The sequence below is a fragment of the Lineus longissimus genome, chromosome 1 (genome assembly GCF_910592395.1).
Source record: "Lineus longissimus chromosome 1, tnLinLong1.2, whole genome shotgun sequence".
In the NCBI taxonomy this organism is placed as follows: domain Eukaryota; kingdom Metazoa; phylum Nemertea; class Pilidiophora; order Heteronemertea; family Lineidae; genus Lineus; species Lineus longissimus.
In genome coordinates, this window is record NC_088308.1 from 738,717 (window position 1) to 761,995 (window position 23,279).

Below are 23,279 nucleotides of genomic sequence, written 5' to 3' on the forward strand. Positions count from 1 at the left end.
ACGCTTGAGCCATTGACCATTCACACAAGTAGATTTATTCACACCGGCGCCACTGAAGTGCGGGTGTGGGACATCATGTATTTAAAAATCGTCTGCTAGGACATACAGTTGTGTGAGTTCACTAGAGCTTGCCCAAGGCGGGGGGGGGGGGGGGCACGAAAGGCCTTTTCGAAGAGGACGAATCAGAGCCATAACAAATCAAATGCACACAACTGCGGTCTTCGATCTTCGGATTGTATACACCCCTCGGTGATGCTTAGCAAGCATGATAGTTGACAAAGCGGGTAGGCCACATGCGGGCAAATTCGTATTTCTGTTCTCTTTCGTCAGTGGGCGTTGCGTTTCAAAATCTACCTGGAGAAGCTAGGTGCTTTCCATGTTTTAACTCATGAAGTCCTTGCTCATCTCTCGTAAAGCCTGGCTGTACCTGGCAATTCAGCGGCAGGCTACTCCTGCAATCGCGCCAACAACACGTCGAGCATTCTTGGCATCCGCTGCAGAGGCACTCACCGAGATCTCTGGTATTCTCGTTCAACTACACCCAAGGATATGCTGTACCGAAGGGCCTAGTGGGAAGTAAGGCCCACGAAATACACCGTCATCATGGGGGAGAAAATGAGGATAGAAATTTCTGGGGGTGGCCCTTGGGGCTTTCGCTTGCAGGGAGAGGGACAAGGACCCCTGAGAATTTCGAAGGTAAGACCACTCTTTCGATGCATGTTTAGAGGGGCCAGGTTTTCTTTCTGTCACATGCCGCCACCACCCGGAAATATTCCCCATATCTGTTATTGAATTACAAATAGGAATGCGGACAACAGTCTTCCTAACTATTGTTTTGAAAGTGTCTTCAATTGTTGTTTATTTGGACAGTTTGTGGTCTTCCCATGTTAAAGCAAATGTTATGAAAATGTTCGGCAAAGAGCATGCTGGTTCAAACCAGGAGTGATCGAACCTTGTTGAAGTCTGCTCAGTCCATTTTTGCATCCAAATAATAAAGTGCGGTTACGGGCACCGTAGCTACCAATTTTGGATAACAGTACGGTATCTGTAGAACCACCTCATACAATTTTTTTATGGTGACATTCAAAACTGCTACACGTCCATCTGGATTAACGCTTACTTGCATCGATACAATGTGCACATATAGGTTGACGTACATGAGTAAAGGTTTCTCGAACATTCCAATCGAGCTCGCCTCCTCCTGAAGCAATAACTTGAACAGGTATAAAGATCTAGGAATAATGTAGCCAAGCACGATCGTATAGCAAGAGAAAAATATGCAAAAGTTGTTTATCGAATAGGAAAATCATGATCAAAGGTTTAGTCATAGCAAGAATTGATAGTTCTGCAGTAGAGTGTCCCACGCCTGATCAGGGGATCCAGGATTCGTCCATGGCCGTCGTTGGATCATGGTTATACCCTCACCAGTCGTGAAACATTTTTTGTTGGTTGATGCCGACAGGCAAATTGCACCAGTCCATCTAAGTATCCAGGCGTCATATCTCAATACGAGACGAGGAGGGTTCTAGCGAGATCCAACATATCTGGTTATTGACAGAAAGAGTTTTCGTAATGCCTGAATTCTATTAGGCGCTTTGATCTCCGAGCTATTGACGGTCCCGATAGCACCATGCATGTACCATAATCAGTCAAAATACAATACGGCCAGACTCTTTTTTAAGGGGGAGATTTTCTTCTTTCTCTATACGAAGTTTTACCTCTGCATAGACATATTCAAGTTGACATACACCATGCTGATGTATTCCAGTACTTCTTCCACATGCTCATAAATATTATGTATCCAATTATATTAATAAGCTTATTGGTACACAAACTGTAAGACAAACCTATCGCGTTACCAAAGGCTGATAAACATAACATTGGTTTTCCTTATTATTTCATTTAATATGTTTGTATCAAATAAAATTGGGCTCTAATTGCATCTGCATATGGTGCGTGCTTTGTCCTGGCAAACATCGACTTCTCTTGCAAATATTTGAGAACGAAACGACCAGGAACCTTCAAGACCAAATGGAAGACCGACCACTCCTATTGTATATTACGCAAGAAAATGTTCCTGGCCAATTGGCATTGTTCGATTTACATCATGTGATCTCAGGTAATCATATCGTATCGGATCAAAAAAGCAATGGCGGATCCAAAAAAGCGTATCGGATACTGGAACGTTTTAATCCAATCAAAATCAATCTTGCAAAGTTGCAGGAATACTTACCGAACCAATGACTGTGAAGAGATCGAGAGGTAGGCCTACATCATCGAAAAAGCATATTGTTTCTCCTCAGATCAAAGCCAGCTAACTGTAACCTGAATATGAGAGGGATACCACCTGGAGAATAACACCTGCAAGTGCAGAGCGAACGCTGAACAAGCTGGAAGAAGAAGAGCTTTGTGAGAGTGATTGCTATCTATTTTAAAAAAAAATTATTAAGGTGGTTATTCTGACAGCTTTTATGATGAAATGGCTTACATAAGCCAATATCTTGCATTACTCTCACCTTCACCAAGCTGGTCATAATCCAACTCAGACCTCCTTTGAAGTATGCCGTAAGTGAATTCCCCGTTATTAACAGTCTCGAAACAATTCCATCCAAAAACTCATGCGCGAAATTGAGTTGTAAAGTATTGTTCTTACGAGATTGTAACAGATAATGTCATGAACTTTATTTGGTTCCATAACTCTTGCAATTGATTTGATTAGTATTACTTGCTTACTTAAGCCCTTAATATCAAGAATTAAATTATCAATATTCTTGTTAATACATGTATGTGTAGACGTAGTCTCTTGTGTTGGCCGCCATTCCCTTTCATCTTGCGTCTGTACCTGATTACCTACCTGGGGTAGAGACGACTGGTTGTTTGTCCCGATGTACTTGCCCTTGACCAACAAGAAACCGGCTCGATGATATTCACTCGCAAAACGTATCATGTCACTGGTCTGTGCTGGCACCTGTTGTATTAATGCACCAGTAACACAGGTAGCCGATAGAACGTCTCGTTGGCCTAGTGGTACGATTTTCACTCGGGCTGCGAGAGGCCCCGGGTTCGACTCCCGGGCAAGCCCTTTTGTTGATAAGTTGGCCAAACGTCTGTGCTGCCAACTGTTGTATCAATCTTGCACTGTTGGGGATCTGGGGAGGGAAGTTAATTGCTTGTTCCCAATTCTCCCTAGATGCAATCAATCTTTTAATGAAGGATGCTCTTTTCCACGTTTTTATTGCTACCGTATCGACACGATCTTGCAATTATTATCTGGATCATTTATCAGCGATTTACAAAAACTGTTTGAATTCATATCGAGTCAGCTGCGGTGAGGTCGCCTCTAAAGGCTGCACGAGGTCTATGGTCAGAGAGTACTAAACAATGCATGATGCAGCCGGCCGGGACTCAGACATAACCTTCATTTGGCAACTTTCAGTTGAATAATGGTGTCGGCACAACTAATTCTCATAACATAAGACATGATGCCAAACTTGTCGACATGCTCTCTTTAAACGCCAGTACCATTTATAAGTGGTGTATTTGCATCAAGGCGAAGCATAAGTACCCTTCAACGCCTTCATCAATGGCTGCCAAACCGAAAGCAAACTTGACATTGTACTGTAATTGATGATGGAAATTCTGAAGTCGGCTTTACGTTGCTGGGGTGCCGGTCAGAGTCCTTCAGTGTCCGTCCGTCGGAAGAACAATGTGGTTGAATTCGACGCACTAACAAAAAAAGAACATGTTTTCTCCAAGGTCGCCGGTAAATCAATCAAATTTAGAGATGACGATCTTATCTGAAATCACTGTTGTGCCTAGCAAGTTCCTCTTAGCAGCCACGGAGTTTTTGTCCAAGGACATTCTGCACTAGGTCACCCGTAAATAGACTGCAGCCATTCAGCACGAACACCACAACTAACGGTTCCTAATCTGTAAAGCACTTCAGAAATCACTTCATTTGTCGATTCTATGGAATTCATCTTGATTATTCGAGAATAACAGAACAGATAAAAATAACCACTTTCCTTTCTGTATCGAAAATAGCCTCCCTGAGAAATTGTCGTTATCGTCTTTCCGGATGTTTATAAATACCCTCAGGAAAGAAGAGCGACGGTATTATTTTATTCTTGGTTTAACTCCGAGATTGTTCGGACTTACGAAATGGGAAGGCGATGGGTATGTCATTCTCACGAACAATGTATCCTGAGTGGTGTGATGATAGATGCATGTGACATGCCAGGGTTAAGAGAGGGGGAAAAGAGTAAGTCCCCCCCCCCCAGCATGAAACATTCTACGGCTATCCATAGAACAATTTACCATAATTCGTCAGAATACACGTGCGTAGAACCGGACACTTTTTCCAGTTGGACGTTTTCCACTTCTGCACGTGCACCGACTTCGACGCCAGTGACTCACTTCCTACAATCGGTCCAATCTGTATCACTTCCTACAAAGCTTTCTGAAGCCATGTCTGAACCGGGTTAATCTGATACAAATTATCAGCCATAGAACCTTTTTTAGCTCACGATGTAAAACGTAGCAAAAGGCATGAACCCCATGTGTCCTGCTACAGCTGCTGGGCAAAGGCACTAAACATCTTCTAATCACACCGAAGAATTCATCACCATCTCACCAAAACGTCTAATGATGCAATTTGCGCCCCTAAATCTTTAACCTGACGCTTCTAGCATAACATGCCTTTCTAAACCAATCCTGAAATAATTATCCCATAAAAGCGGGTTTACAAACCAGAAAGAGATCGGACAAAATGACCAGTTAAGTTTTTCTCGCCCCCACTGAGTCTTTGCCTCTGCCCGACAGGGGTTAGGTCAGATTTGGAAGTTCTTTTTTGCGGTGTGATGCATGCTCGAAAGAGGCAGCGTCTCCCGCTGAAGCGAATCGTAATTCTTGATCGACTATTGTGCTTTATCGCCGATATCAAATTCAGACCAAGCCACTAAATTCCTCTTTGAGACAGTTCCGTACTCCATTGAGCTTATTCCTTCTCATTTCGTGATAAACGAGCTCGATCAGAGTTCCATTCTAAGGTTTTTAAGCATGCTATTACGGTAATGCAAAGATGCTGTTATTACAATGAATGTAAGAAAAAGCAATGAAGCATGGATGAAAAATGAAATGGCCAGTCATAGCTGTTTTCGAACAAGCAAATCCTCTCCGTCATCAAAATAGAAACTGACGTTTTTCTACATATCATGAAGCCTAGGACAGAATGACCAACGCACATCCTATACAGTTTATGAGTCATGTATTGAATGGTTGACGAGGATTTGCCTCTGCTTGACACTGCAACTGTACTTATATCGATTCTGTGTCAGCAGTTTGAGGACTTTACTTCTCAGGTATGGGATCAGTGGCGATACTGATGGCATGAATAATGACGGTGATGTGTGGAATATAGAGGCACAACTGATTAATCTACTCGCATCTGCGTGGATGTATCCGCGCCTCCTCGTCTCCCGGGCATCGTAGGTGCCTTGGGCAGTCCGCCGGAGTAGCATCGGGAAGTCTGCGACAGCCTATATCAGTCAGCCATAAGGCAGCAGTGGCGCATAGGGCTGCAGTCCGCAACAGTATCCAACCACAGCCTGACGGGCGGCTCCCCTCCTTCAGCCAGTGTCATATTCACCGCCGATTTTCCTCTTGATGGTTGCTATTTTCGTGCGGTGAAAAGAGCCAGCGTTCACATTCGGAATGCCATTCTGATGGAGCTGCCATTGATGACAGTCGGACCGTGAGTTGGAGGAGTGCGGATCGGCTTGACATTGGGATGTCAGTCGTGTCATATCATCGGAGTTCGACAATTTGACGTGCACAGCTGTTGAAACAAGAACCGTACAGCCTTGAGTGCTGCTGGTTATTTAGTTGCTGGACAATTTACTTTCAAGATTCACCCGAAGATTAGGAAGGCCATCTGGATGTTCCAGCTACTTTTACCATCTCCGCCAGCAAGGACCAGTTTCGTCGTTCATTTAGTTTTCGCATATAGGAGTCATTTGACGCCTCCTTAGTTTGTGAAGGAGAAGTTAACCTAACTCCCTTGAATGCATTGCTTCTGAAACGGAAGTAAGTACCAACGGAAGTACCAATGACCTTTCGTCAGCCACCATTCGCGAAATCGGTAAGGCCATATTACAGTGATTACAGCTTTGGCGCGGATAGTCTTCTGGAACGGGATTTATTGGTCACCTTGACTATCTATCACCGATAGGAATGATGTAACATGCTTCAAGTTTGCATCTAAAGATTGCCTCTGTGTAGATTTGTTCAAAAGTCTATTACTACTCGTAAAAGACAGGACTATTATCTTCGGATTGTGTACATTCTCATTAGACATGGATATAGCACGGCAACACAGGTTGTATCAGGATCGATATAACAAGATGGACGTGAGGCGAGCAGCGTTCATGGACGTGATGGGCGGTGATAAGGGCGTCCTTGTCTATCTCAAGAGAGCACCGCAAACACAGGTATGTCTTGGTTTAAAACATCCTGCTTGAGACGAAAATCACGTGTCATGCAGCACTTCCAGAGGGGGGAACCTACCGAGAGGGTGTTACGATGTGTTGCACGTTTTCCGTCAGGATCCGGTTGCACTAATTAACGGTGATGCAGTCGTTGATTATTAATTTAGGTGTTTCGTTAATGAAATCGAACGTGTATATGGTAATAAAGGGAAGTCCTGTTTCAGCATACACATGTCATTGTTATGTGGACCATCGCTGTTTCTCTAGGTCAGCTATGGAACCAGATAGAGGCGGCATTAGTTTCCTGTTAGAGGTCTCTGTTCTGTTTAGTTAAAAGCACTTCACTGCCTGGTATTATGGTTTGCCATTGCGCTTATTTGTTATTGGTTACGGATGCAGCATCTGGCTGCGAGATGCGCTTTTCAATTATTTTCCATTTAATCCCAATCCTCAACCGACTAGATAACTGAATAGAGACATCTGTGCTATTGATGTGCTACATGCAGACCGTACACGACATGCATGTCCACACAATGAATCATCAGAAGAATGCATGTGTAGTAAATCATTTTTTAATGGGTGTGGCGGTCTAGTAACGAATCAATACACACGTAGGCTGAAGCACTGCATCTTATGTTTTCACAACAAAGTAATCAAATCTATCGTCGGGGTTAAATGAGCCAGTTGTTGACGTGAGTCGTCATGAGATTTGAATCATCACCACACATCGTCTTCTTCTTTTTACTTGATTCGTAACTCCACAATGAAGCTTCGTAACTCTGTAAAGAATGTTCCACTACAATACCTGTATCAACATGACAAACAGAAGCTTCGTAACTCTGTAATGAACCTTATGTTACACCTGAATCACCGTGAGGAGTGTATAGATTTCGTTACTCAAAACGAACGTTTTGCAATTCTGTAATGAAAGTTCCAACCTTCGCAATTCGACAACTCCCTTTTAATAATATACATGTACATGTACCTCCAAATCCAGAGCAATCTATGAATCTTACATCGCAACAAAGAAAGTTCGAAAAAAATGTCTCAGGCCTATCATAAAAGAATACCAATAATAGTATTGGCGAAATCGCCAGAGGGATATTTCAAATAAGGTTATACATATTGGACAGGTGCTATTATCACACTCAACCATTTAACATATGGAACCAAAACACTCAAGGTTCGTTTTCATTCAAAAGCATTTTTCGTTGTCAATGAGAGAGATTCGCAAGAGAATTATTGGTTATATCACTGTGATATACATGGTAAGAGCAGGTGGATCTGTCGTCATTGCCGTCACAGAAATAGAATTGTAAGGTAGGCCAAGTATCAAGTGAAGGAATGATTCAACATAAAAGTCCTACGAGAATTAGCCACCCATGTGCCTTGTGTAAAGGCTTGTACTACTATATCAGGTATTTCGTGATCGAGCTTGTAGCTGGGCGCGTAGACATCTCTGATGAAAGAAAATCAGTCGGAGCTTCAAGATCGAAGATTCAAAATTTCCAAGGTCTGAGGTATCACACAAATGTCGGCCGTCACCAGATGCTTTCCTGGACAAAGGAGAAATCACTGCTCGTGGGCGAACACCTCACTCAGGTGCACTGATTTCTAAGTCTCACTCGTCTTGTAAGATGAAACGTTCAGTTCTTTTGGTCACATCAAATATTCAGATTACAATTCCTATTTGTGGAATCGACTCGGCCTCCGCCTGCAAGAGTAGATAATCCCGCTGTCATCATCAGCATCCAAACAATTCAACACGACCACCCACCGCCAAGGTAATTGGTACTGTCGAGGCATCCCCTGATTGAGTTGTTATAATTCGCGGACCCAAACCCTGATTAAAAAGATTTCGAACCTCAATGACCTCCTCAAGAATGTCTAACGTGTTGTTTTACCTGTCATGTTGAATGACAGTGATCGTCAAAAGACAGTCCCTGGACACTTGTGACACATGTCGTTGGAATGTGAAGGACATCAGTGGGCAAATAATATCGGTCTCTCGAAAAGAGGGATCTTCTTCGGCCGATAACAATGCCCTTATTTCATTTTTTATAGAAAGTCCAACATTACCTACTCATTAAGAAGTGAATTGGATAACCACACATCAACATAATCGTAGCGTCTTCACTTGTCTGTCCGTCTACCTTGGTTTGTCTTGCTGTGTATCGGAATCGTGAAAGATTTTATCAAACAGTTTGTGACCTGGTGAAAAAACGATCAGGCACCCAAGGGTAAGCTTCAAGAAGATGAAGTTTTCCCTGACGCTGCAGTCTTGCTTAAGATCTTCACGCATCCTCGATTGATCTGCACGAAAGCATCTATTAAACACTCAAGTACCATTTGTCGTTCCAGGTCCGTAAGCGCAGTAAAGCAGCTCTGGGTGATATGCAGGAAGGGGACATCCTCCTCGCGGCCAATGGCGTCAACTGCCAGTACCTGAGCCACTCAGAGGCAATGGAGACCATTGATAACAGCGGAGACAGACTCGTACTAGAAATAATCAGGTAGGTCCTAAAGTGCGATAAGATAACAAGATATCCAATCATAACGCTTTCAGAAATATGATTTGCGTGGACTGACAAATATTGGTACTTGACAAGTGGTAGACACTCGCAAGGCGCGAGTTACTGCCAATCTGGTGCTAAGACAATGACTACAGTGTAGAGTTGCTGGCGGTTTGGAATCGGATGTCGAATGACTTACTTGAGTGACGTGAACCTGTTGGTTGCATCTGAAGCACAGGTCGTTCACCTCTTCACCTCCTAAACTCCTGCACCACTGCCTCTGCTATAGTATTTGCCTCCATGACAGCTGCAAGGACTTTATCTCATTTTCGATGGATCGACTGCGAGAGTGCACGCTACGGGGTCTAGTCTACCTTGGCCTGGTCGTTGGTTCTCTTGGCGGTTCCATCTGAAGGCTTGCCTGGTAATGTTGGTTGCCTGAAAGTGTGGCCTAGCCATTCCCACTCTTACTTCAGCCTTTTTAATCCTACATTCATTTTCCTCACAAATATGACTAGCTATTGAGTCTTTATTCATTTTGCAATCCCGAACTAAGCTTTACTTCCTCGGTATGTAAATCCACAAGCGGTTAACGGAGAGGTTGTAGATGAAATCAATGTTTATCAGATAGATCAAAATAGATCGGATCGGAAGACTGCCATCTTGATCTCACGTACCATGAATGATAGGAAACAGCCAACTGATCAAACCAGCAACCTGTTGATATGGTTTGCTTGAGATTCTGCTAAATGCTTTATCTGCACTTAGGGCAATTATTTGAATGCGGATCCTGTGTGTTGTTAAGAGAATATGTTCCCATTCTTAGTCCAGGGCCCGGCTGTCTAAACAAGTTAGTCACTAACTCAGCATGAAGTCTAAGTGGTGGTCACGTCAAGTTTGATGCTCAGCCACTTACGGCTGGTGCTACCATGATATGAAATATAACCAATCATTCTATACCTGTAAAGGCACTGAGTGGGTTAAGGTACCATTCTATGCATAGTCAGAACAACAAAGAAGAAACTACGCCTTTCCTTCAAGCACGCCAACAAAAAACGAAGGTGGTTACAAAAACATACGAATTCTATCTCTACTGTATGTTTTCTGTTGCAGCAGCCTATAGGTATAGTTAGGATATCGTGATTTCACGGTCACGCGGGATTGGGTCGTGGCCAACTCGTATCTGATGTCACTTTCAACCTTTTCTCAGTATCGTCTGAAGAGGCTCAACATTTCGCAAAGTCTTCTCGTTCTGAACAAACCGAGGAATACCTGTGCTCAGCTGTGCCAGCATTGTCGGTTAATTCTATACCATGTCTTGTTTTCACAGGATGCCGGGAGGAGACCCTCAAGCCCAACCACCACAACAGTCACAAGGAATGGTATTCAACGGGGGCGCGCAGCAGAATTACGCTCAGCAAAGAAGCACACGGACGACCGTCCAGCAGAGATATGGCCCCGCTGGCGTCAAGGAAACCCGGACGGAGACCATGACGACTCAGGGCCCGTACGGTGGACCGCAGACGACATCGGTCAGGCGGGAAGAACGAAGCTACGGCGGTGGCCCAGTGTTACAACAAGTCGGCAACAACTTCCAACAACCTTCCCAGTTTCAACCACAGCCTTCCCAATATCAAAATCCGACATCACAGTTTCAGGCACCGACATCACAGTCAGGATTCAGCGGAGGACAGCCATCGTTTGGTGGTAACCAGCCTTCCGGTGGCGGTGGAGGGGTACCAATGTTCAAGGTCAAGGATGTCAAAGGTCAACAGCAGCAGTTTGGGCCGTCTGTAGTAGGCAAACATGTTGACGACCGTGGTGCAATAACTCTGAACATTGCCATGAGTGGTCAAACGGAGAAGGAGAACATCTCTCCTCAGTTCCAACCTACTCAATACGAGCAGCAACAGGAGTTCGGGAAACCACAACAATGGCAGCCGCAACAGGAATACTACGAGCCTCAGCAAGAGTTACCTGGCCATGACATGATGGAAGGCCCACCACCACCGGTTCCGCTTTGGGAGGGCCACCAACCGGGCCCACGGCAGCAGGAAGAACCCATGCGACCCTATGAAGAAATGGATAGTGGTAATAATCACTACGACGAGCAATATTTCGAACACGGGATGGAACCGGAGACGTATGATGTGGCCACGCCGAAACTGATGCCTGCCACGCCAGGAATGAAGCCTGTTTCTCTTTCGAAACTGTTGCAGGAATCATTTGATGAAACGCCACCAGAATCCCCCTCCAGGCTAAGAAAGAGTAAGTAGATGGTTGTATAACTGCAACCTATACTCCTATTACAGGCAAAGTAGGAAAACCTTTTTAAAAGTGTTTGATAATATCGGTATGATTGTTCGGTTCTACTCATATCGACCTTCAGCGTCATAATTGAGAAAGTCTTTGCACAATCACGAATGCAGGAATCATAGACAGAGGCAAAAAGCAAACTAATACACAGTTTCTGCAGATTTTCTTCGACAGTCTGTTTCAATTCAAGTCTGTAGTCAATTAACTGTCTGCCAACTTCGAGGTTGGTGAAAGGACGACTCACCCTCTTTGTCAAACTTCTTTTATTCGAAGATGTAGTGGAAGTGCACGGAAAGATTATTCTAATTTGAAGAAAAATTTTTCGTTTCGAAGGTTATAACCATTTACCTTGCGATGAAATACATCCTGGAACTTTTCCTCCATTTGCTATTTCTGTTGAAGATGTTTTGCTTTCCACTTGGAGTGGCGGCTGACGTCACACACTCGGGCTCATTTTTTAAGCCAAGCAGAATAAACAGCAATTAGCCTCAACTCTCTGTACTATCTATAGCAAGATACACTTCAACCAACAGATAACATGAGCATATATATATTCAGAGTTTGAAACTTGAAACTTGAAATACATCTTTTTGGGGGAAGATTTCTAAAATTTACAGTTGAATAGATTTACAATCACAATTACTTCGATATTGTAACGATTGTGACATGGTTTCATTCTATTACAATATGAGATTTGGTCGTTGCCTCAGTCCTTTTTTAAGTAATCCTGCTGTGCTAATATCGTTTAAAAATACATTTAGTAACCCGTCATGCTAAAAGCTTAAGATTGCGTCGGTAAAGAAACTTAACACAAGTTGGTTAAACGTCGAGTTAGTTAATGAATGTCTACAGGTGTTTAACAAGATGACAGAAACAAAAGACGTGTATGATGCCAGCGTTAATGAAGTGTCACCATGAATATATCATCCGGTACTAATACGTATTCCTGTTACAAAATATTACAATATGTTATTGATACTGTGCTTTGGCAATTGCATGTCAAGCTTCAAGGTTTTATGGTGAGTCGATATTCGATATCTTCCGTTTTATATCTTAATTCTCTTCGATTTTCAGCACTCGTTCACAGTCCTTTCTTTAAGAGTGAGGGATCTATGTTTCCATTTGATCTAATCCTACATTTCATCGTCAGCCCCATAACAAAGTTTTTGCTCAGTCAGAACTCAGATAAATGATCAGCGACAAAGAAGTGAATATCCAGACATTTCGAACTGATCGAGATATCATTGCCCAACCTGCGCTGTTCTGCATGCCTGTGTGTACAACAAGAGACCTTTGAAACACTGGTTACATCAAGCATCCCTGGTGCTCTTGGTTCCGACAAACTTGGCACATGATGCAATACGAGACCTTTTTTATTGAAACAGCTGGATCAGCAAACTTTGTTATGGGGTTTTCGCTGCAGTTATTACTGATTTTTGTATGGAGCAGTATGATGATATATCAAACATGCCATACTAAAATCGATCCCTTTTTACATCCATTTTTGTAATTCAATGTGAATACCACTTGTCATGTTCGTTCTTTTACCATAATATTTTGCCAAGATCGGATGTGATGTGCGTTTAAGGCATGCTTATCTACTGGACAGTCCCTCCCCCAAACATCCTGTAAGATATCTGTTAAATGCTTCATTTCAACTTCCACCCTCGACTGCAATGGTACCCGACGGAACCGTCAAAAAGATCATTGCTGTTTTACAAGAAGTTGCGAAAATGGTAACATGATTTCACCGTCTCTGTATTGTGAAGAGTCAGTGCATATCATGTTGTCTACAAAGAGCATTGTAACTTCCCCGGTCCTGTCCCATTTAACCCATCATGAAACATGGGATAAAACCAAACGTTACCTAAGCGTCAATAGCAGACAAGAAACTTCGAATGACAGAGATACAATGTAGAGATACTAGTTTGTCCAAGGTTTGATTCATTATGATTTACCATTAAAATGATTGTAGGTAGTCGCTTTTCCAAAGGTAACTTCGTAATGAAATGGCCACCCGTTTTAAAACTGTCTCCTTTGAACGTAGCTGTTTGTAGCCTTGGTCTCCAGACAGCACATCTAGCTATGTAGTGATCGCAACAACACCTCGTCAAGTTCAATTTGGTTTGAAAGTGGAAAACACTTGTTTTAATTTGATTATGGCATTCCGCAAGTTCAGGAACGGGTTGTCACCAGTTACCAGTCCTCTTCACAACACGATACCTACATAAACAACGCCAGAAACCTAGGTATGGATTTCTTTGTCAAAACTACACATTTTCAGCATATTAAATATACGTCAACCTGCCATTACATGGAGTCAGAGCTAGACTTAGATTACTTCATTGATATATATACACGTTTTTCTATTCGCCCAAAGTTCTGGCAGTTGGTCCAACGATCGATTCTTGACAATGGAACTGGATGCAGGAAATCGACAACTTCGCAGTGCATTTATTTTGCACTTTGCACAGAAACTGCATTGTGGATGCACTTGACGTTTCTTGCGTTGTAATTGCCCATGCAGTCGATGCGGAAACATGAGCTACATGGAAGGCACGGTTTTGTCTCTACTGCAAGAATTCGAATCTTTGACGGGAAGGGAAGCTGAAAGCAAAGATGTGACTGGAAAGGATACTGAACAAAGCGAAGATAGGGTGTCTGCCAAATCAAAAGGAACAATGCAGTTTGCACCAACAGGGCAGACCTCGACGAGGCGAGAAGGCGAAAGTGAATATGAGCCAGAAAAGGCAATCCAACACGATAAGGGAGTAGACGCCAAACCGAAACGGACAGCGTCTTATGCCACAAAAAGGAAGAAGGAAATGATAATTGTTGATTCACTAGGGACACTTCAGGCCAACGACTCGTCTGGTTTCAAAGCACTCAAAGGAAAAGGATTTCGCAAAAATGAGTCACCAAGTCTGAAAGAAAAAACTGTAGAGGCGAATGGGTCACAAAGTTCGAAAGCAAAAATATTTGTCATAAACGAGTTTTTAGATTTACAAGGAACAGCAATGCTAGCCAATGGGTCATCATATTTAAAGAACAAAGAGGTGTTCACGAAAAACGAGTCATTGCAGATAAAGAAGACAGAGAAAGCCTTGCAGCGAAATAAGTCGTCAAGTTCCAAGAGGAAAGCAGTACAGACTCATAGGTCATTGGATTTAAAGGGGAGCACAGCAGAGGAAATAGAGGCAACACGTTTGAAAACATCACATGCAAAGAAGTCATCGAATGCGCAAGCAGAAACAAACACACAGAAGCCAACCTCTATATATCAAAGTGGATCACATGGACCAACTGTTTTACATGGAGATGAGTACTACATTCGTGCAAAACCGATGGTCAACGCAGCAGGCAATGGCGTTGGCAGTAGTGATTTCCGAGTAAGGGATAGCCGATATCAATCTCGGGGAAGGCCAAGGAGAGTGCAGGACACCAAACTTGTAAAGGATGTCACTCTTACGCTTCAAAAAGAGAGGTACGTTGATACAAACACAGATGGTTCTGAGAAACGTTACGATGATGTATCACTTTCCATACAAGATCTACTGCTTATCTTTGCACAGAAGTCACAACAAGGGTCTGCGAATACGACAGGAGGAACCAAGTCGGCTTCTGAAGAAAGAAATGAAGTGCAGGCGTTGGGGAATTGTGCCGAAGATGCCGACCAAACGGCTGAAGCGATTTCGATACAGGATCTTGTCAGCCTGTTCTCACCGAAGGAAAAACAGGGGAATGCATGGCAAAGGAGTGGAGCTGTGGCCAAACGAAGCTGTGTAGTAGTAGAGGGACAGCGACTGGGGACGGCTGGTGGTGGTCATGAATCACAGGAACACCTATCTGCTTGCAAAGATGGGGAGGCAGCGAGAGAACCGATTGACATAAAGGAGTTGGTCACGCTCTTCCAGTCGACGGGGAAGAGGCCCAGGGCCTGCAGCGGGCGTCGAACAAGTCTGCCTTCTTGGGCCACTAAGACTGATACCAGGCCCAGATCGAACACACTGGTCACATCCTCCTTAGAAGAGGGAGGTGACCTTTCGATCGGGCGAGAAACATTAGAAGCATTAGTTAGTCTGTTCTCGCAGCAAAGGCAATCGGATGAACCCGAGCAGCCAAAGGTGTCATGGTCACGGAAGGATTATGAACAAGTCGGTAATGCGGACGCTAGTGAATCTGACGTGCCGACTTCGCCGTCTTTTTCAACGGATAGTGAACTCAAAGGATCACGGGATTTGGTGGCAGCCTTCTCTAAGATGGGTAAACAAATGGAGAATAACCTTCGTCCAAGCGGTGTCACGGGACACACTCCTAGTATGAAAAGGTGTGTGGCAAAGACGACTCGGCCTTGTCGCAGTGGTGAGTAGGTACAGTGAGGACTGACCGTGAGATTGGTTTTGTTCCCTGAGGTTAAGATTTCTTTCAAACTCTTCAACTCTCCGAGCCACATCTCGTGGAGACAAGAACGAAATAAAAGAGCAAAGATAGCCAATGCACATAAGAACTTTATATTGAAATGAACTGGTATGATATCCGAAGGAGAAAAATATCAGTTTTAGTTTGAGAAAAGTTAAAAAATAGGTTATGGTAATGGCAATGGTAATGTAACGTTTGGTTTTATGCCTTATTTGGTTTCTGATGAACCGTTGTCCAAGCATCACTCGCCCCTTTCCATCGAATGCTTTCCTGTCGTCAAAACATTGCAGGAAGAAACTTTCAGTGAAATGACAGGCCCTCTCCCTACTAATAATAACCGGTTATTTATATTTGTAGAGTTTTCGGTAACGGGCAATTGACCTTTAAACTAAAGGAACTATATTTTGTCTCAGAGGAGACAGTCTTCTACAGTATCCTGGACCTTTAAAGAAATATACCAATGACACGAGGGACATGTTAATAGGGGGTAATGTTGGAGGGAGATGTTAGAACGCTGAACGCTGCTGGAATGCTGTTTGAAAGTCAGTATTGCTGTAAACATACGTATTGTACATGTTGATGATTACCTCAAAAATGAAGTCTAGAATTTCCCCAGATGTTGTTTGGCCTGTCAGATGAGTTTGTACACCAATGGGTTCATGTAACTCACATTAATTTGCTCTCCTGTTTCAGTGATCTTGGATCCATCTATAGACTACACCACCGCCTCGAGTGAGAATCTATTATATAAACATTGATTAGTTATTGTTACGCATTTAACTTGCACTTGCATAGACTTTGTTAGGTGAATGGTGTCTCATTTCAAAGAATCTGCTTGGCAGTTTGATGCCGCATTCCTGCAGGGAAATCTATAGAAAACCTCATCAAAGACAACAACTTTCAAATGAACTAAATAGCCTAAGTAGGCTATCTGTCACGACTTGGCATGGGAACTTCTAAAGACTGCCCAGGAAGGCCAAAGTATAGATGACAGCTACATTTTTTTGAATGGCCTACGTACCATGGCTTGGCTAAAAGTATTGAGAACTGCAGAATGTCCTCAGACAAAAACTCCGTGGCTGCTAAGAGCAGTACTCGTCATCTCTAATGCCGTTAATGGAAATACTTTGGCGATATATTTTTTCAGAGTATTGGTTACATTCAAAGAAACACGTGTTTAACAAAGTCCTTGCAGTACAATATAGATGTGTTTTCTTGTAGAAATTAGATAATTTGCTTATACCTTTTTGGTGTTGGTAATTGTAGATCATGAAGTACTGGTATTCCTTTTAAAATCCTCACCAGGTCGACGTTGTCCTTCGTGATCTGTCATTACCAGCTCCTTTTTCATTGCATTTTATTCCATTCCCAGTTTACCCATTTTAGTCAGTGCACATTTCATTTGCAAAATTACGCGTGGGTTTACTAAATATTTACATTTCTTAGTTTCAGTTGTTTGTATTAAGTAGCTTAACATAATAGTGTTATTGTTTCTGATTAATCAATCACATTATTCATTTCTGTTTAGTTTAAGGTCCCTGATGATGCAGCCTTTCTCCGTTCAGTTGTTCAGTTGTTATCCTTCTTGATGGTGATATACCAAGGAGTTTAACATCAGTAGCTTACCATTATTTGCTGAATTCATGAGTAAATTGAAAAAAATCTTGATCAAATTTTGCAGAAGTTAAACCGATGATCTGGGACCCGTTTTATCGTGAGCAGAACGAATTTTTGCGAGAGATTTGTAGCGAGTAGGCGTGTCAGTTAGACTTCGATCAGATCGATATGCACACTTTTAACATCACACCCTTCACATATAGATCGTCTACTGCACTCTGACAAGGCTCTAGCTTGTTTTAATACAGTTGTCCTTGTTTTGAATACCAATGTCTTTGTCTATGTTTTAAGCACCGTGTAGCAGTCGATGAGATATTCAGAGTTGCCCTAATCAAGGCGAGAAATGTATTATCTCCTTGTTCCGTGTATTCTGTGAGTTACATGTATGCGTCTCCGTCAACCATCCCACGGACCAACAAATCGAATTGTTCAATACCAAACGATTCTCACTTGTTGTCGATTCTTAAGGTGTTGCTGTGATGCTTGGCGAACAACTTGCTCGTACATTTCACTAGAGCAAAACAACCAACTACTAGTGTAGCGTATAAATCAACATAGCATACCTTTCGTATGCACATTTCATATATTCTCGAGACAGATATCGGCCCCTGGTAGTTAAGATAACTATTTCTTTCAGGTTAGCTTGGGTTTCTGTTAAGACTGTTATAATTGGCTACTGGGTATGTGTTATAAAGCATAGCCATGTGGCTGTTACTGCGAAGGTTACAGGTCGTTATGTGTAGGTAAAACATGTAAGAGCTGAGATAACCGATTTCTCGATACGAAGGAAGTCGGTGGTTGTATCAACGTACAAGTCGATGCAGTTGCGGCTTCTCTCGTAGTTTCACCATTTTGAAGCACTCGATCAGTATTTCGGGCTCCGAGAAGCATCGTTGATCTAGCAGGTTATAGGCCTACATCTAACGCCGATCCCTGTAAACATCATGACCACGAAAACAACGGCCTGGGAGACGTGCTTGTGCACTCTTGTTCTTTAGCTTTTAAAAAACATTTCGGCTTTACACAAATTTGCACATATTACTGAGAGGTTTAGAGATTTTTCAGAATCTCAAAAAGCCACAAAATAATCTCGAAGAGGTGAATATTTGTGTTGGCGGAAAAGCTCCAGAACATTTAGATCTAAGTGTATTGTTGCTTGAAGAGAACCAGCGATATCATCTGGTTTCCCCTTCATAATCCGAATACCTTGGTGAGAAGCATAGCGAGGCCTACAGAATTGCAGCTAGTGCACATCGCTATAGCCTGCATTCCTCGCCAGGTTATCTTTTTCACTACCAATCGTGCACAGCATACTCAGGCTGAGCAAGCTGCAACGACTGATAGGTAAACTTGGGGGCCTCTCAAGTAACTTTCCGTGTCTATCAGCGTTTTATAGTCTGTGTGAAATAGAATACAAGAATGATCAAACTCAGCATCTAATGGTAACTAGAAAGATCAAGGCAATGAGTGTTCATTGTTGAAAAGCGACAGTTCCTCTTATTATTGATATACGGAGGCTGAAATCGCCACCGATGCTAACAGCCTGAAGATGTTAATGCAAGCCTTTAACGTAACAAGCGGAATCTTCTTTTTGACAAAAACACTACAAGTTATTAAGAGAGTCCAAGCCCACAGCTGGTGTCGGCCAAATGTCAACCAGGTTAGGACACTCGAGGTATGAATTCATTTTGAGGAAAGACCACTGGATCTATTTTGAAAGCAATCATTATCAGCATCGGAATGTTGAGAGTTGTCAATTAGGATTTCAGAGGCAGATTTCGACCCTTAATTTGGATGAAAGAGGAGGCAGGACCTAGGGAATCAGGCGGAAGAAAAATATGTCAGGGTGAATGAAACCAAAATAGTGACCCTTTAGGTTGGATGGGATGACGTAACGAGGCGTTGCCATAGTTCTCATCTATTATCAGCGCCATATTCCGCTTTTTCAACAAAGCGCAAAAAGACCAAATCGTCCTAATTCTCCTATAATATTTTGCATTTCTTTGGATTACGTCGCGATAATCTCGGCTCGGAGAATTCCTTTATCATGTTTCTCAACATCACACTTGAGGTCGCACGGGCGGCAATAACACTTTTATGTTGAGAGCTTTGGAGAGAACATGGGACACGTGTTCGCCTGGGGCCACTTTTGATGAAAAAATAGAGTTTGCATGCATATGGTGACTAGAGGTCAGACTGTCAGAGGACGGCCTTTTTACACCACAAATAACTCACCAAAACTACATCTATATACATGTACGTGTAATGTGTCGAATTATGTAAACTAAATATCATGTTGTGCACTATACGGTAAAGTATTAATACTAACTGTGTTGATAACTGACTTGATTACCGTAGCTAACTGATACCATAACTGCATTGTAACAACATTATAGTAACTCCGATGTTAGCAGACGTACAGGCCGAGATGGAGAATCGACCATCCTGGAGCTCGACAATGACCAGATCATAATGTGCAAGCATGCTCAAACACTAGAATAGGGCAGAGAAAGTCAAAATGGTGATCACCAACTTAAAAAAGTATTAAATTTATCACATGAAATAATTTAGGATCAGCGCGATGCTATCATCCTTATCCTTTTTCGAAATGTCGTTGTTGCGTTGCGCCGATTACTCCGAAGTCATTGAAACTCAGCACTATGCAGCTATCCTTACAGTATTTTCGTTTCCTTCCAGAAAAAGTATACTCAGATTCAGCATTTTTCGAAGACTCTTTGCAAAGCTTCCCCACAGTTGAAGAGCAAATCAAGCTGGCCCGATCAGTGGCGAATGTTCTCACCACGGAGGCCGCCATGCAGAACTCCAGAGGAGCTAAAATGTTCACCAAACGAAAAGAGAGAGCTGAGAAATGGATTCATGAAAACGAACTCGAGGGCGAGCCGGGGGTGGCGGCACCTAACAAAAACATATCATCGCAGCCTGCGGGGCAGCCCAAGCATAAGATGTACAAGTGTATCGATCCTGACGAACCAGTCCGGGCACCCACATGGAAACCCACACCGCCGCCGCCACCGGCCCTCTTGCCGAAGACAAAAGACGACTATGGCCCAACCAAGTTGCCTTCAACGAAGAACGTCATCACGCCGGAACAACTTGAACAGATCAAGCTCCGAGCACCAAAGTCGCAACATAATTCCGTTGCGCCCGAGAAATGCTTCAGCTTAGCTGCAGCACTTCATGCCTCGAAAGGACGGGGTGGACAGATCTTTGCCAAACGTCGAGCCAAGTCAGAAAGCTGGGTCGTTGACGAAGATAACGTGAAGAAAGCACCTCCGAAACCGCAGGTTGATCTTTCGGCGGTATCTCAAGCGCGGGCGGGGTTGAAGAAGACACCGAAGCCCTCGAAGACACCTTGGCAAGCGGCCATGGAGCATCCACACGGTGATGTCGACCCGGCTTTTGAACATTTAGCTTCCAACAAGAGGCACACGATAGGCAGTGATGTGTTTGATAGCTTAACACGGAAGCAGGGATGGCCAGGTGAGAAGATGTTGGTTGTGGGTTGTTCGGAACACTTGTGTAGGTGGTTAACCACCGCTTATTACATGTACAATGTACTACCAAAATGTATTCAGTAATAGCTTAACTGCATAAAGCCACTCAGTATACCCTTTTCTTCCAGATCCCGCCCTACCCAACAGCAAAACGAAACTAGCCGCAGAGAAAAAAGAAGGTCCCGACTTCAAAAATTTTAACCGAAAAGCGCGAGGTTGGGGAGGTGGTGACAACGATAATGAAAGATGGTCGACTTCAAGTGTAAATAGTGAGGACTCTGGGTCAAGGAAAGCTGATACTCTGCCTAGGTCGGTCTCCTTCAAGATGGAGGACGACGCCCGGTCGACGCCCACGTTTAGCCCTAATAGATTACAGTTTGATTCGAGCAGAGGACGGATGCAGCCACAGATACCCCATGGTGCTACACCTCCGCGTATGGCTTTCCCTGTAGGGGGCGCTTCGAAGGGTGCTACTGACCTTTAGGTGAGTATGAGCATAAAGCTATGGATCCGCCTATTGTGACTCACCTAAAGTAGATAGAGTGCTGGACGACACATTAGGCATAAGAAAGGTCGACACTGACAGCTGGTTTCCAAATTTGAAAGCGTCATGGGTTTCTTTTTATACATGTTTCAGGTTTGCGGGCCATCGTGTCAACAAGGACAGTCTCGTTCAGAGGACTATCATCTCCGTCATCAGTATTAGTGTGGCATGAACTTGTGTGGTCTCCAAATAAGGAACAGTTTTATATGCGGGACACGAGGTTGGATTATTTGACATCATTCACTCATCCGAAATATGTGGTTGGATATTCTGCTGAGCAGACGAGGCGTGTTGTTGGGGGTTTGATAGATTTGATTCTGTAAATAAGTGTACTATAAGGATTGCTGAGACGATTTCGTAAGATTGTGTATAGATTCATTAGTTAAAGGTAAATCTCTTGCTACAACTACGTAAATACTAGTTTACAAATAGCATGCAGAAATGCCTTCAATGGAGTGGGGTTTTGATATTTGCCCGCGGGACTAGTCGTATATCTATTTTACAGGAGCTGTTTATAATTCATGATGGATAATTGATACTGATTAACTTACGGTGATGTTCAGCGGAGTGCTTTCTTAGAGAAAAAATATAAAAATATGCTTCAATTGATAAAATGTTGCCGGATATCAAAGCAACGAGGAATGTTCACTGACCACGCTTACGTAATCTTCTCCAATCAAATGCTTCAAAATCATGACGTCACAAAAGGATTAATTATGTCGGTAAATTGTAAAACACGATGGATTTCGTGAAGACGCTATGTGGGTTTATACCTTTGTTCATTAGATGACGAGTGCTGTCCAGAAGGGGTCGCAGGGCCTGTTGTGACCAAGTGGTACGAGTGTCATGAGTGTGGTGTTTTGTGTTAGAATATCATGGGGTGGTTGGATAGGTAGATGGGGGAGGGAGGGGGGATACGTGTGCTTACCACTCCCTGGATAAAAGGCTATTCCCTATATTTGTAGTACGACCAAAAACAAAAAAAAAGAAAGCATAATAACACAAGGATACACCAAGCTCTGCATCAAGAAGCAGATACACTTTGCTTGTATCCCGTGATTTTGTCTTGCGATACGACGAGGATGAACACACAAGGTTCACTCGGCATAAGCTTGCAATTTGGCAATATATATAAATAACTATTAAAACAACATTAAACGTTATTTTTGAGCACAACGTTGTTGTTGTATTTTCTTAATTGGACGCCCATTTATTTTGAAGATGATCGATAGTGTAAGAAGGTGGTTTTCGATGGCCACCACTGACAAATTGACCAGAGCCGGTCAACACGACCGACCACTACACCAATAGTAAAGGACCGGGTCCGCTAGACTGGTTTCAGCTGTGATCGCTCGCTTCCAACGAGGTTTTTATGGGGGGGGGGGGGATACGACAACCCCACCAGCGGGTAGTTTTTGATTACCAGACTGGTTTTTGGAGTCGATCTGCACGCGTGTTGCTCTTACTCAAGTCATTACGCCTATGATAGGCTCGGATGTACTGTTGGGAGAAATGAACACATGCACCAGTATGGCGTTGCTTGGTGAAGGTGGGAATGCCATGGAGTCTTCAGGTCCGCTCGACACGTGACTGATATAAGGAGTAGGGTTTCCGGGGACGTGCGTACTGCTTTTTACAAAGCGGGGGTGCTAGTCTGCGTAGTACGATCAAGTACAAACCTCTTAGCAGACGAATCGTATACCTCGGCATTTACATGGGTCGAGCTAGCCATGCGGCTAACACACTGGTAGAGCTAGCATGCTAGCATACAGTCAGCTACCTGTAAAGCAAGGCATACAGATGTTTTGAATCTGAGCTGCCATATATAGCTATGTGATATTCAATCGCCTTCCTTGAAATAGAAAAGCTC

At 43.2% G+C, this 23,279-nt stretch overlaps 1 protein-coding gene across 4 annotated transcripts; it reads left to right on the forward strand.

Annotated features, from left to right (window-relative positions):
* Positions 1–412: 412 nt before the first annotated feature.
* LOC135483355 (uncharacterized) lies at positions 413–22,585 on the forward strand. 4 transcript variants are annotated; one of them, XM_064764204.1, is made up of 8 exons: positions 413–696; positions 8,847–8,998; positions 10,329–11,266; positions 12,389–12,415; positions 16,427–16,465; positions 20,048–20,851; positions 20,994–21,349; positions 21,503–22,585. In XM_064764204.1, the coding sequence occupies exons 1-7, from the start codon at positions 604–606 to the stop codon at positions 21,347–21,349; spliced, it is 2,409 nt and encodes an 802-aa protein (XP_064620274.1). In that variant the 5' UTR covers positions 413–603; the 3' UTR covers positions 21,503–22,585. The 4 variants fall into 4 exon arrangements, with proteins under 4 accessions (XP_064620274.1, XP_064620256.1, XP_064620283.1 ...); XM_064764186.1 differs by lacking the exon at positions 413–696 and adding an exon at positions 6,105–6,488; XM_064764195.1 differs by lacking the exons at positions 413–696; positions 12,389–12,415 and adding an exon at positions 6,117–6,488.
* Positions 22,586–23,279: the final 694 nt, after the last annotated feature.

Bases quoted from the DNA above. Each gene is read 5' to 3' on its own strand.
- LOC135483355 (XM_064764186.1), top strand. From the start codon at position 6,354: ATGGATATAGCACGGCAACACAGGTTGTATCAGGATCGATATAACAAG. The intron at 6,489-8,846 runs GTATGTCTTGGT...TTGTCGTTCCAG, and splicing joins AGAGAGCACCGCAAACACAG to GTCCGTAAGCGCAGTAAAGC. The intron at 11,267-12,388 runs GTAAGTAGATGG...TTCGATTTTCAG, and splicing joins CCCCTCCAGGCTAAGAAAGA to CACTCGTTCACAGTCCTTTC.